Source organism: Fusarium sambucinum, chromosome II, assembly GCF_050947815.1.
Source record: "Fusarium sambucinum isolate potato_lamoka chromosome II, whole genome shotgun sequence".
In the NCBI taxonomy this organism is placed as follows: Eukaryota; Fungi; Ascomycota; class Sordariomycetes; order Hypocreales; family Nectriaceae; genus Fusarium; species Fusarium sambucinum.
Genome location: NC_139293.1, coordinates 4843116 through 4857772, shown reverse-complemented (window position 1 = coordinate 4857772; position 14657 = coordinate 4843116). Strand labels below are relative to the sequence as shown.

The following is a 14657-nucleotide window of genomic DNA, read 5'->3' as shown; positions in this document are numbered from 1 at the left end:
ATATTAAATATATAATTATATAGTGTTTTTATTAGGGAATAAGGAAGGAGAATTAATAGGCTTTTAGAGATTAAGAAATATTATTCTTTTAGTCTAGTTATATAATTACTACTTATTAGTATTAGGCTATACTTATTATATACTAGGCCTAATTTAATTTAGCAGGTATATATACTGTGTTAATTTATAGGGACTAGAGGTATAGATAAAGGGAAGACATTTACCCTGTTTTCTCTGCGAGGTAGCAAGACAATCTGAAAGCACATCCATCACTGTTACCATGATGATATTCCTCAAACTCTTCCCAAAGATGCTGGCGCTCCGCTTCTTTTCATTGCTGTCGTTCGTCTTGTACGCCAGTACAATCCCACTTGCTGCCAGCCAAACTCGACCCAGCTATCACATCACCCCCGAGAAGAAATAGATGAATGACCCTCAACGTCCGTTCTTCCTCGGGGATGAATGGCATCTCTACTACTTATACAACTCCAACTGGGACACCTCAAACCCCGGTGCAGGGGGGACGGAATGGTACCACATCACGAGTACCGACATGGTATCCTGGACTCGCCGGGGCGTAGCTATCGAGAAATACAAACCGAATCCTCCCAGCGGCAAAATCCTCGGAGATATTGAAACCGGCAGCGCCGTGATTGACACGGAGAACACGGCTAGCTTTGGCAAGAATACCGTCGTGGCCATCCTCACACAGATGGCAAATGGGGTGCAACAGCAGTCTCTTTTCTATTCCACCGACAATGGGTATAGCTTTACCCTTTATGAGGGCAATCCTGTAATGCCAAACCCGAGCCCGAGTACCAAGCCCGCGTTTCGAGATCCCAAGATCTTCTGGGATGACAAAGCGGGGCATTGGGCTATGTCACTCGCCGAGGGTAACAAGATTGGTTTCTACACCTCCAAAGATCTTAAGACCTGGGCGCATACGTCTGACTTCGTACCTGGGGACGCCAATGTAGACCTGGGAACCCTCGAGTGCCCAGATTTATATCAGATCGACCTAGACGGAGACACCACAAAGCGCACCTGGGTTCTTGCCATGGGCGCGAACGGCTACCGCTACGGTAGGACGATAGGAACCGCATATTAGACCGGAAAATGGGACGGCAAAGGCTTCGCCGCCACGAACAGCTTCCCGCAATGGATGGATGACGGGCCTGACTTCTACGCCACGGTCAGCTGGGAGGATCCGAAAGACAGATACGGCAGTCGCTATGCCATTGCTTGGATGAATAACTGGGACTACGCAGCGACGCTGCCTTATTACGGAGACTTCGCTGGCCAGACCAGTCTGGTTCGGGAGATCAAGCTCAAGACTGTCAATGGTTCTTCCACCTTGGTCAGCAGCCCAATAGGAGGGTGTGAAACCGTCGAATCTCCCAGCTCCGTGAGCGGGAAGACCATCACAACGGATCCCGCGACTGCATCTCTCCTAAGCAACCTTGCGGAAGGTGCGTATGTCATCCGCGCCACGATCTCCAAGAATGACGGCGACAGCGGCAACGAAGTCCGCTTTCGCATCAAATCCGACGGGTCTTTTAGCACGACCGTCGGTTACAACTTTGTGAATTCCGAAGGGTTTCTGGTCAGAGACTCGGACGGTTCTGCGACGGACTCCCTTGCGGAGGGCCCGAAGAAGGCGTACGACGCTTTTCGGACGGCACCGAATCCTTCAGGAACGAATATGGTCGAGCTGGTGATATATGTGGATTGGAATTCAGTGGAGGTATTCGTGAATGGCGGTGTGGCTGTGCTATCGGGGCTAATTTATCCCAATAAAGCGGCGCATAGCATTTAACTTGTATCAGATAAGGGAAGTTTAATATTGGCGTCATTTAGTTACGCTGGTTATAAGAATAATTTCTAGGTATTTATATAATACAGATTCTAAATCCCGCTATAAAATAAAATTATCTCAATAGAAATCACTAGCTATATACTACTACTTAACACTCCTCTATATTATTTAAAAATCTTTTAAGATTATATAAAGTCTTTAAAATTATATAAAGACTATTAAATTTATATAAAGACTCTGAAAAGTATAAGAAGGCTTTACTTAAGCAGAAGCTAGGATATAATAGGCTCTGTTTAAAAATCGCTGCTAACTTCTAATATATTTAATTAGGCCTATAGAGATAAACCTCGCAGTTTTTTAGCCGCCTCTATAGGAGAATATAAGTAGCAGCTAGTATAATTAGTAAAGACTATTATATAAAACAGATTAGTATATAAGACCCCTTATATATTAATAACTTTATAGATATTAATTTATACTTATTATTATTGCCTAGATATAGGGAATAGAACTGTACTAGCTCTTTAGTATATTCTCTCTATAATCCCAGTGTTAGAGGTCCTTACTGCCTGTACTAGAGTATAAATCACAGGATTGTCTGCCCTTTCCAAATGCTTAACTGTCACGTATATACTTTCAAGCTGGCAAATTTCATTGAAATCTCCTATACTTCGCCTTAGCATTTAAGTCTGCATCTAATTCTGCATATAACTGCTGCTAGGTCTACTAAAAGGAAGCGGATAATTCTAATCTATCTTGTATTAACTCAACTTATCTAGTGCAGTTTTAAAGTTATCTAGGACAATAGTATTAGTAAAGCATTTAAAGATAAATGCAAACTTCTAAAAGGGATTAATAACGCTGATTGGGATAATAGGAATAACGGAGAGAAGATTAACAGTGATAAAGATAATACTAAGAGATATGCTTAAGAGTAAAAGACTAAAACGGGGGAATATGCAGATAATTTCTAGAGGCTTAAACTTATAATAGTATTTAATATTCTAGAAAAGGTTAATAGCTATAAAAATCCACTAAGGATTATTAACTTTTATTAGTTAAATTGCTAAGTATCTCTAGGTAGTAATACTTACTAGTAAATAGCCTTAAGAGGTTAAATTAAGTAGAAAAGGTATTTATTAGGAGTATTAAAGTAGATAAAGTTAATATAGATCTCAAGGACCTAGTAGGGCTAAACTAGTATAATAGTGCTAATATATATAGCGTTATTTTACTTAGAGAGGAAGGGCTTATTCTTTATTTAGGCAATAATATTATAAAGATTCTATAAGATAATAAGGAAAATAGCAGTTAAGGAAAAATACTATCCCTAGGTTAAAGGGTTAAAAAAGGTAAAAAAGCTATTTAATATAGCTAGAAGGAGCTTATAAAATATATAAGATAGTTATACTTATATATTAATACAGTAGCAATAGAAATACTCACCTCAATTAAAATAAGCTTATACAGCAATACGCCGCACTGCATATTAGCTAAGGTAATACTAATTATAATAATTAAAGCCCTAATTATATAGCCCTGCAACTAAGCCTCCAGGGTGAGTTTCGCTGGGCTCGAGGGCTATGCCCTAAGGACTGACATGGTGACACAGCAGGCTAAGGCATGGATGAATAAGACAGTGGTTCTGTGGGTAATGGAATGATAAGAAATGAGAGAATGGCTTAGGGTGGAGATGAGACAGTATTAATAGAGATCAACAGGGAGTAAAACATTGCTTTACCCCGCCTTTATTAAACTACTAGTCTCCAGTGGGTTCGTCGACGTGCAGGTCCAAGCAGGTTTAAGCAGGCTACTAATCTGCTCATCCCCACGGGGCTAGCCTGAGCTGGGCCTCAGGGGTGCATGGTGCATGCAGCTTGTCCATTGTCGCGGGGACACCCAATGCAACACTACGACGGAGTACTGTAATCGTTGCATAAGCCGTTAAGCCATAGGGCAAAAGATTGGGCTATAATCACTATGTGAGCAATTACAGTGGTGCTTACAGCTGCTTATAGAAGCCTTATAGCGCTGTTACGGTAACCAATCGCAACAAGTACGGAGTAGGGGGGTATGTACCATTTGTTTGTTCTTTGTAGTTTCCGGGTAACAGGTCCACGGGTCAACGGCCAACCTGGGAAGACTAAACCAGCCGAGGAGAACAGTAAGCATTCGTCACGCCTCATCACATCGCACAAGACGAATCAAATCAAATCGAGTAGCGCCACTCCACTCGTTGCACATGTTCCGCGAGATTACTTGTAGGAGAGAGAGCCCATTCAAAGCGGCATTGTTTCTACTTATGGTACCATGTACAAGGGTCAGACGAAACCACGCCACCCTTTCCCAACAGCCCAGAACTGGGTCAATCAGCACCAGCTGGAGCCGAGTGGCGTAAGCGCAATTGACTTCACTGCCAAAGCACCACCACTGGCGACTAAGCTAATGTCCTGCGATTCTTGATACCTTGGAAAGACAGTAGCCGAAAACACCGTCCCATCGCTGGCGAAAATCTCAAGCACAGACTTATCAAGAAAGATGTCCAGAGTGAACTTTTTGCCATCAGCAATATCAACCAACCCCTTCCACTTGCCCGCCTGCCCATAACCAGCATTGGTAGTGTCAAGGGTGAGACTTCCAGCCTTCTTGTCGAATGTCAGCACGACAGATTCACCAGCCGACTTGAAGAGCGAGAGGGCGAAGAACGTGGCATCTGAAGAAGCGAGATCGAAGTCAAGGGTGAGCCTAGCGCTGTTGGAGCTACCAACATGGAGACCCTTCCGAGTAACCTTTGTCGCTCCTATCCTCTTAGTCCGGCCAGATGCAAGGGTCTTCAGCTCTGGAATCGGACGTTGACCTAAACCACCATCCTTGCGGATGAACATCTCGCGGGTGATTGACTGCTGCCCAGCCCATCCGTTCACGCGGCTTGGCCACTTGGGGCGATTAATGCGGATGGCTGGGCAATCGATCCATTTATCGTAGTTGCAGGCCAATATCACCTTGCCAATTGGTACCGGGAAAGCAACCTTCCGGGCGATTGGGCTATTACCACGACCCAAAATGGCTGGACAGATAATGAGACGGGTATCGAGTGGCTAAAGCACTTTAACCGATGTATAGCCAATCGATCAGTTGGTTCCTATCGTCTTCTAATCCTTAATGGTTACGAAGGTCATCACTTGACCGACTTTGAGATATATTATAAGGAGTATAATATTATTACGCTTTATATACTGCCTTATTTATCTTATCTACTTTAACCTCTTAATATTAGGTGCTTTAGGCCACTGAAAAAGGTATATAGTTAAGAAATTAAGTATTTAATTAGAAGCTCTATAATATATATTTCTAAGACTAAGTTCTTCCTAGCCTTTTATACTGCTTTTTAGGCTATTATAACTAAGAAGAATATTAAGGGAGGTTTTAAGGGAGCTAGCCTTATCTCTTTTAACCTAGAAAGTATAGTCTTAAAGCTTAATATATAGCTATAGACTCTAATACCTACTAAGGAGAAAGCAGGCTAGGCATAACCTTAGACTTTAAAGACCTTAAAGATAATTATTAAGGCTAAATTGCAGTTTAAATACCTTAAAGGATAAATTAGAAAGTATTAAAGCAGTTCTTTAGAGTTAATTTTAAAAGCACTAAAGTCTCTTTTAAAAGGAATAAAGGCAGTTATATATAAGATAGCTTTAATACAGGCTGAGATTTAAGATCTTTAACAGGTAAATAAGATACTTAGCCGATAGCGCAGAGTAAAAAGAACCTGCCTATAGAATAGAGGGAAAATAACAGCAGAGGAAGGTTAAAATCTAACTGATTAGATAGATATAAATATGCAGGTAGTGGCTAAATTGTTAAAAAGTGGTGGTTAGGGAAGGTCAGTATAACCGGGGGTTTAGCGCTATAGGAGATACAGTAAGGCCAGGTATAATACAAGGACCTATTAAGAGGGTATTAAGGTCTTTGCAGAAAAGTATAGTAATTAGAATTAAATAATTAAATACTTTATTATGTTTTTATTGCGATTTTTATTTTTAAGATAAAGACTTTTATAATACTTACTTATTATCTATATTAAGCTTTTAAAATATTAGTTTTAAGGTATATAATTTAGTATTTAACTTACTTATTAATTATCTTATATAATTTAAATTATAAATTTAAGGCTATTATAATAATTATTAAAATAATTAGGTTTTTATTTATAAGATATAAATTATAATTATATTTTAATTAATAATAAGACTATTTAGTAATATAATTTATTCCCTATAGCACTTTATATAAAAGGATATATTATACTCTAGCTAAACTCTTATTCCTATTAGTATTAATATTAAATTAACTTTATACCCTAGTAATAATTAACTCTACTAGGTTTAAAGTAGGTTAATAAAATTAACTCTACTAAAGTTAATTTAAGACTATAGTACTAGGTATTAAAACTCTAGTATTAACTAATTAGTAAATAAAAAGTATATATTAATAAGGTATAAATAAAGTAATTTATTAGCTAGATATTAACTATAATATAGTTAGGGTATTTCTAAGCTTTTTAATTTAAAAAGTAATAATAAAGGCCAGGGACTCCTATAGGATTTACTAGCGCCTTAGCACTTATACTGCCTTTTAAAGCTAAGCCTTAAAAAAAGATCCATTTAAGTCTAAGTATTTAATAAATCAAGCTTAAGTATAATAAGTATAATTATTAATATTATAGTATTATTTATACTTCTTAAGTTAACTAAGTTAAAGCTAGTTAATATATAAATAAAGATCTAATATTTATACTATAAGTTATAATTTCCTAATAAAATAGTATCTGCAGGTATAATTATTTTCTTAAGTTTACCCGGCAGTATCTTAAATTCATAGGGTAGTATAAGCCTTTCTAAGACATAACAAATTACTAGAATTCAAAGACCTTCGATCTCGGATAAACCTTGTCTAGCTGAACCTCATAGGTATAGACCCTGCAGCTGGGGTTTAGATCCTATGGTCTGGATCCCGTTCGCTTGTCTCGTTCTGCGAGGCTGTGTTAGGACTCGGTTTAATCTGAGGCTTAATCCTTCTGTGGGTCCCTTACTGCCATTAGTTATACCATAGCCAAAGGTCCAACCGTGCTCACTGAATCCTATCTGCCTCAGTCCCTTTATATTATACTTGTAGTATTGTTTTTTATAAGCAGGTTAATAGTAGAACTATCTATATTATTATCTCCTAATTTCCAATAAGCTCGCTTAATAAATGAAAGTGGTTTCACAGTATTAAGTAGGAAAAGAGAATAGCGATAATTTGCTACTTGAATTATCCTATTATCCTTTCTGCATATAAAGACCCTTGAGCCCTATATAGTATTAAAATCGGGTCCCAGCTATTTTATTGGCTTATACTTAACCCGCGTGGCTTGGGTTCTTGCGCGCACTAATCTCGCTCTGCAAATTAGTCCTGTGCGAAATTCTTTTAATTGGCTGAGGAATGGAAATCCTTCCGGTATAGGATTCAACTGCTAGTCGGAGCAGTGACCCAATATTTGTGGTTTATTTGAAATAGTTTCCAATGAAATGATTAGTCCGCTCGGTCTATCACTCTGCTCTGTTGTCTTTACCGTAGTGCTCTATAGACACATAGGATTATCGTGGCAATATTCAGATTCAGTAGGATGTTAAGGCTATGCATTTTCCATATACAAGAGGCTGCCTGTCCTATTGAAAACTGTCTTTTTATCCTCTCATCTTCACTCCATCTTCTACTACCACCACTAGAACCTCTTCTTTCCCAATTTCTCTCTGCCACCAACAACCATGCGCATTTCCACTGTTGCAACTGTCCTGGCTGCCGGCGTAAGCGTTGAAGCTCACCTTATCGGCAACCTTCCCAACGGCGCTCACGAGATAGAGCATAGGTTCCAGCCTCTCATGGACTTTAACAAAGATAGCTGCTACTATACTTCTGCTATCGATGCCAACGGTAATACCAACGGTGGTCTTACCCAGTTAAACGTTATTGGCAAGGGACTGGCTACTAATTGTTGCAATAATAATCGCCTTAAAAGAAATAATATATATAGCCAAAGGCGCTATAATAACGGCTGGTGCACTATTATATATAAGTATTACTTTAAGAAAGACTAAGTTATATAAGTTTACTAGACCTTGTTATAAATAATATTAATTAACTTATTCTCTAGCTAGGGCTCTCTTACTACTAGCTATACCTATAACTAGGAGAATATTATTATCTTTATTAAAGATAATTAAGTTAAGTAAGTTATTCCCTCTTACTATAGTAAATATAGCAGAGCTATTAACTTACCCTATATTAATAGTAAGTGCACTAAGGTTATTTACTATAAGGATAGTAGTTTTACTTATTACTAGTATATTACTAATATAAGTAATAATACTATTAAGAACTATATTAAACAGTAATATATTAAAAACCTTATTAATTAAGATAACTAGTCTATTCTTAATAGATAATCTCTTAGGGATTATATATTTAATACTTAGTATAGTGGAATTAGGCTTAAGTTTTAAGACTATAAGAATAGCTTTATTAATACTCTCTGTAAGGCTGCTAGTAATAGTATTCCTGGCTTTAATCCTGCCTATAACAGCTAAATCGAGGTATTTACTATAAGGGCTTAAGTTAAGGTTTCTATTCTTAATTTCTTTTCTAGTTCTTAATCAGTTTAGAATTATTTACATTTTGCATTTAATTGCATTATATATTTAATTCATTATATATTTATTCTCTTCCTACCTGCTATATATTTCCTACGAGGGAAAGTAATTATAGTACTTACTAAATCTCTCTATTGCACCTTCCCTCCTGAGGTATACCTGCATTTAAAGCCCCATATTAAAAATTATTCTCGGCAAACTACTGCCTATCTGCGCTATACTACAATCTATTCCGATAGAATCTAGGTTAGAGTCGGCTATACCTATTGGATAGCAATGCATATACTCTCTACATAACCGCTGCTGGTTATAAATCCCAACACCAAGGTTAAAGAGGAGCCAGATCAGGACAATGGGTGCGAAGAAAGTGCCAATCTTGGATGTACCAAGAGGCTGCAGTAGGAAGAGTAGAATAAGTATACTGTAAGTGACGCCGACGATGGCAGGCCTGCCGAGCTCAGGACTCACCACCTGGATACCTTGTACTGCACCGAGGACGGACTGAGCTGGGGCTAGGACACTATCGGCTAAGGTCATTGACACTCCTATTATTCCAATGAGCTTCAAGCTTGTCTTTGCACCTCTGCTTGTTTCGATGAAGCTTCGCAAGCATCTCCCTGCACGAGATAACTCGGTATCTGTCCTGCGGTCAAGACTAATGAGGTTTCTGGGGCCATTAGGATCCATCCGCACAATCCTAGCATGTCGAGCGAGTAGGGTATAGACAGCAAACGTGCCGCCTTGGCCGCCATCATCGGCCGAAAGCAAGATGAAGCAGTACTTGATGGTAACGATAAGTGTGAGTGACCAAATGATGATGGACAAGGCGCCAACAAGATCGTGCCATGCTGGCTGCTGGGCAAACGTCGAGCTGAAGACGTAGAGGGGGCTCGTGCCGATGTAACCATACACGACGCCAGTACTCTGCCAGGCAAGCCAGAGCAAAACAAGACTGCTGTAGGTCTTTTCCTCACGTGATTTACCAGTCAGAATGAGACTTATATGATGCACCATGTACCCGGAAGGAAGTGTACCTACCTGCTTGTCCTCGCAACGTAGATCTTGGTGCTTAATGCGCTGGGCCTCTTCTTGGTCGTGCAGGTTGCGTGCTTCAGGATCTGTGGGTGCAGGAGGCTCACTTTCTACAGCAGCCGCTTGTGCCCAAGCTGCTATCCTCTGATTGCGCTCAGGATATAGCGGCCCCATTTTGATTGGGATTTAGACTAGCTTATTGAAAACTTATAAGGGAATTAAACCATGGACTAGATCCAAGGCGGATGTTTTATAGTTTAGCTATCACTGAAAAACAATAGGGGATAGTGGATACAGGGTAAGGCAGGCAGCCTGGAAAAAAAAAAAAGAAAGAAAACAGCAATAATAGCCAGGCTGTTATAACTAGCCTGCTTGCCTGGCGAGGCATTTCTTAGCAATATGTAATCAAGACAAGGATCCGCACCTGTGAATTTTTTTTAAGTAAAGTAAGTGCTGCAGGCTACGCCACTTACACCACCGAAACTCTTGGCGCAGTGTAGTGTATGCGCAAAGAATTTTGCGGTGGTATTTCCCACTGCTTGGCGACGATATACCGGCGGCGTACTTCCGGGTGGGCTTGGCATAGGTCTAGGCAAAGGATTGGAGGGTCTAGTCGGTGTAGATACTTTGGTACTGTAATGACACTTCGAGCCAAGAGCATCTGTGCTTAGCCAAGGAGGGCAACCATGAGAGAAGGGAAGGGCAGGGGGTTTCATTGGAGCCAGTCCATAAAAAATACGCCATTGGGAGGTCACTTTAAAAACTGTTAGGTTCTCAATTGGAGCGTGCGGCTTGTGTGTCGTCATGTGTAATTTCACCAGCTATTCCTGCCAAGAACAACTTCCAGTTCAACAACCAAGCAAGAACCTTACACGCCTTGCCCCTCGTCGAAATTTTCCCCCATGCAGGCATTGACTCCACATGAGTCACGCAGCAATTGGCCACTGACTACCCCCATCTGAGCTTTAAGTTTATTTATAACCCTTGCTTCCTCCCGCTGCGGTTCGAATTTCTCTCTCTCAGTTCTAGCATCTTTACTGCGGATAATGACGGATGGACACCAATCATTGCGGCATCAGATAGGGAACACGTCGAGGTAGTTAAGCTACTTCTTGAGAATAGGGCTAATATTATAGTTATAGATAATAACAGATAGGCGCTAATTATTGCAGTATTAAGCAGAGGATATATTAAGGTAGTTAAGCTACTTCTTAAGAATAAAGCTAATATTATAGTTATAGATAATAATAGATAGGCATTAATTATTATAGTATTAAGCAGAGAATATATTAAGGTAATTAAGCTATTTCTTAAGAATAAGGCTAATATTATAGTTATAAATAATAAAGGAATAATACTAGTCTATATAGTATTATTTTATAAATATATTAAAGTAGTTAAGTTACTTCTTAAGAATAGGGCTAATATTATAGTTATAGATAATAATAAATAGGCGCTAATTATTATAGTATTAAGCAGAGGATATATTAAGGTAGTTAAGTTACTTTTTAAGAATAGGGCTAATATTATAGTTACAGATAATTATAGATAGACACCGCTGATTGCAGCATCATTCAACAGACACGCCAAGGTGGTTACCCTATTGTTAGGAGATCCTCATATTAACCCGCAAACTGGATAACCTTGGCGGTTCAACAGCATTATTTGCTGCGGCGGCGCAGCCGATAAGATGCAGGCCGGTGTTGGCCGGAGTCTAATATAGTGGGCGCTCTGCGCTAGTAACCCTGAGCTACTCCAGCTCTTAGTTGAATATACTGAAACAGTTAGCACTCAGATCTCTAATAATTATATTCCTAATAATCTTATCCCTATACTGTTTAACTGCAAAGCTCCTTAGTATAATACCTATATGCTAAGCATCCAGGGAAGTTACTGCTACTCTTGCAGTATTTATAATAAGGGGTTCTGCTTATATATAGAGTACTATACTAGGGGTATTCGATTTTATAATAAGGGTTATATTCTTTCGCTTTAATAAGTATTAACAAGGTATCTCTAGGTAATATTAAAATCTTAAATAACCTTTACTACCTTATTCTTTAAAGTTTATTTTTATTATCTATTTATTTAAGCTAATATCTATATTCTTTATAGCACTGCTATTCTATACTTGCAATAATGCTAACTTTTCTCTCTACTCTAAACCCCAGGCTTATAAAACGCTGAATTTAAGGCCAGTGGAATATTGTCTAAACCAGTAAAAGAGCTGCATAAGCTTAAAAAAGGTAAGCTCATTATAATTAGCGCTCGATATTAGCGATTGGTTATAACGATTAACTAACTAGGTATAGATCACTGTGATTAGGCGTGTCTACCGAGAGCACTGCTCCACTTGAGCCCGAGATCTGCCTGCTGCAACCGATTATATAGTTTTAACCGATTCTCCCGATAGGACTTTCACTTGACTTTGCAGCTTACAGCTTGACATGGCTAACCTAGTTATATATCGGCAACATCCTGATTCGCGTCAAGATATTATAGCTATGCAGAAGCCACGTGAGGTTAACAAGTTCTTTCACGCAGCCTGATTCCAGTCTCTGTGCCCTCGTCATTTTCATGCACCGCCAGCCCGAACCAAACAACCATCTTCTATGCTTCCAGTAAATCGAGGCAGAATTTCCTCTATATCGCCTTAATACTAACCTCCGAATTTCAATTCTAACCCCGGATAAAATTTTATAATATAATATTAAAGAGCTAACTGATAAGCTGCATTAACCTATTGCCTATTATATTATTCCTTGCCTTTATTAAATCTCTGCCCTTTAGTATTATTATCTATTAACTCTTTTTACTAATAATAATATTCTCTAGATTATAAGTATATATAGTAGAACTTATACTTATAACTATATTAGTCTAAATAGTATTTTTAGCCTTAAGGTTATTATATATAACCTCCTTTTAAGTTAAAGTAATTAAATTATTTTAATCTTTCTAGGTATAATTTTATAAGAGGGTAATAGACTTTACTATTAATCTTATAGATTTCTTAAGTGCAGAGATAAGCAGAGAAATATTAAGTTTTTTATATTATTAACTTTTATAGGGAAAGGTCTTATACTTAGAACTTATAGTATTAAATTATTATAAATAGTTATACTTTAATATATATACTTTAGTAAGAATTATTATTTTATTAAAAAGAGGAAGTAATTTTATTCTAGAGTTATTAAGTATATTATTATACTCTTTTATATTATATTAATAGTATTCTAAGGTTAATTAAGCTTAAAAGAATAGAGCTAATAAGGATATTAGTATCTAAAGGTAATAAGGAAGCTATTATAATTTTTCTAGATAATAGGTATTTAATAATTTATATTAATAGGGTATTCTAAGTAGTATTAGAAGGTAGTTATATCTAGGTTATTAAGCAATTACTTAAGGCTAGAGCTAATATTAATACTATTACTGCTAGATCTAAAGAATAAATAGCGCTCTAGGTAGTATTAGTATTTAATTATATCTAGGTTATTAAGTAACTTCTTAAGGCTAAAGTAAAGAAAGGGAACTTAATTATTACTAATTTAATACTATTAAAACCTAATTTACTAATAAATATAAGTTAAGGTCTAATAGGGTATATAAATATATATTAAAAGTTTATATTAAAAGTATAAAGAAGAAAGAAAGATTATTATAGTATACTCTAGTAAAATATCTCTAAGTAGCTATTCCTTAGATTTAAGTAAATTAAATACTATATTTTAAATTTATAGTTAAAAAATAGTAAGGAATAAATAAACTTAATTTAACTTAATTTAAAAGATTCTATATAAATTACCTTTTTATATTTTTAATAATAATCTTATACTTTAATATAAACCTTATTAAAGAGATAATCTTAAAATAATAAAAGGTTTTATTAAATAGATTACTAATAATTATTCTATATAAAGTTTATAATAATTAACCTCTATATAATATAGTCCTATATACTATCTTAGTATAGTTTTATAAGTATATCTTATAGTCTAATATTTTATTATATAAGCAGTAATATAGCTTTTTATTTAGTTAAAGATTAAAGAGATAGTATTATTTAAAGTGCTTACTTAAGTCCCCTATTAAGTAGAAAGGCTTAATTAACCTATTAATTACTAAATTAGAAGGCTTAAAAGTAATAGCCTAATTAATATAGAGAAAGTATCTTTAACTTTACTCTATCCAGTTTTTAATAAAGATTAAAGTTATTATATTACCTAAGGCGCTATTTGCAGTCTCTTTAGCGGTTTTATTATATAGATTAGAGATATCTTCCTTAGATATAACTGCTTTATATCTTATTAAAGGAGGTAAGGGTAGTTCTTAGATAGAATAGTAAGATATAATGCTAAGGATTGCATTATTATAGTAATAATATTTAAAATTAATTATATTAGTTATTAAAGCTATTAAGGCTTTATATAGGCATTTCTAGGCTAGATAAGTATTATTATCTAATAGTAATATTAGTAGCTCCTTAAATGTCTTATTAGCTAGTTATCTCTCTATATTAATTATAGCCTATTCCTAGGTTTAAGCCTTTTTAACTTACTTTTTGCATTTTTAATATAAGTAAGCCTTCTTACTTTAAATATCCTTAGTAATCTTCCTTAGATATATATAAACTTTATTAGACTTATTGCCCTTATAAAGAAGTAAGTCTTATTATTAAAGGAAATCTTAAATCTTTAAATTATTATTAATACTTATAGATTAATTAATAGTAAAATAAGTAAGCTATTACTTACTAGCTAAGTACTTAATACTATAGGCTTAATGCATTAGCGCTTTTTACTGCACTTTATAGCTTATAATAGCTATAGTATCCACAGGGATAATATAGCTAAGGTAATACTTCTTAAAGGTCCTAGAGTTAATATATTAAAGTATAAGGTTATAAAGTCTATTATTAATATTTACTATATTACTTATTAGTTAATTAGTCTTTATATATAATATATATATATATAGTATTAGTTAAACTTATTTCCTATATTATAATAAAGTATATATAAGATTATAATAATATTAAACCTAGCTAATTTACTAAGCTTCTTTATTTAACTGGAAATTATATTATATATAATCTATTTATTTATAGATAATAT

General features: G+C 36.1%; 3 protein-coding genes across 3 annotated transcripts; 1 reads left to right on the top strand and 2 right to left on the bottom strand.

Annotated features, from left to right (window-relative positions):
• Window positions 1-553: 553 nt before the first annotated feature.
• Window positions 554-1816, top strand: FSST1_008558 (glycosyl hydrolase; the record flags this gene model as incomplete). Its single annotated transcript, XM_083225453.1, has 2 exons — window positions 554-1082; window positions 1131-1816. The coding sequence occupies 2 exons, from the start codon at window positions 554-556 to the stop codon at window positions 1814-1816; spliced, it is 1215 nt and encodes a 404-aa protein (XP_083084519.1).
• Window positions 1817-4185: 2369 nt separating this feature from the next.
• On the bottom strand, window positions 4186-4701 carry FSST1_008557 (uncharacterized protein; the record flags this gene model as incomplete). The annotated part of the gene is made up of 1 exon (XM_083225452.1): window positions 4186-4701. The coding sequence occupies one exon, from the start codon at window positions 4699-4701 to the stop codon at window positions 4186-4188; it is 516 nt and encodes a 171-aa protein (XP_083084518.1).
• A 3972-nt stretch (window positions 4702-8673) lies between these two features.
• Window positions 8674-9714, bottom strand: FSST1_008556 (uncharacterized protein; the record flags this gene model as incomplete). The annotated part of the gene is made up of 2 exons (XM_083225451.1): window positions 8674-9471; window positions 9547-9714. The coding sequence occupies 2 exons, from the start codon at window positions 9712-9714 to the stop codon at window positions 8674-8676; spliced, it is 966 nt and encodes a 321-aa protein (XP_083084517.1).
• Window positions 9715-14657: the final 4943 nt, after the last annotated feature.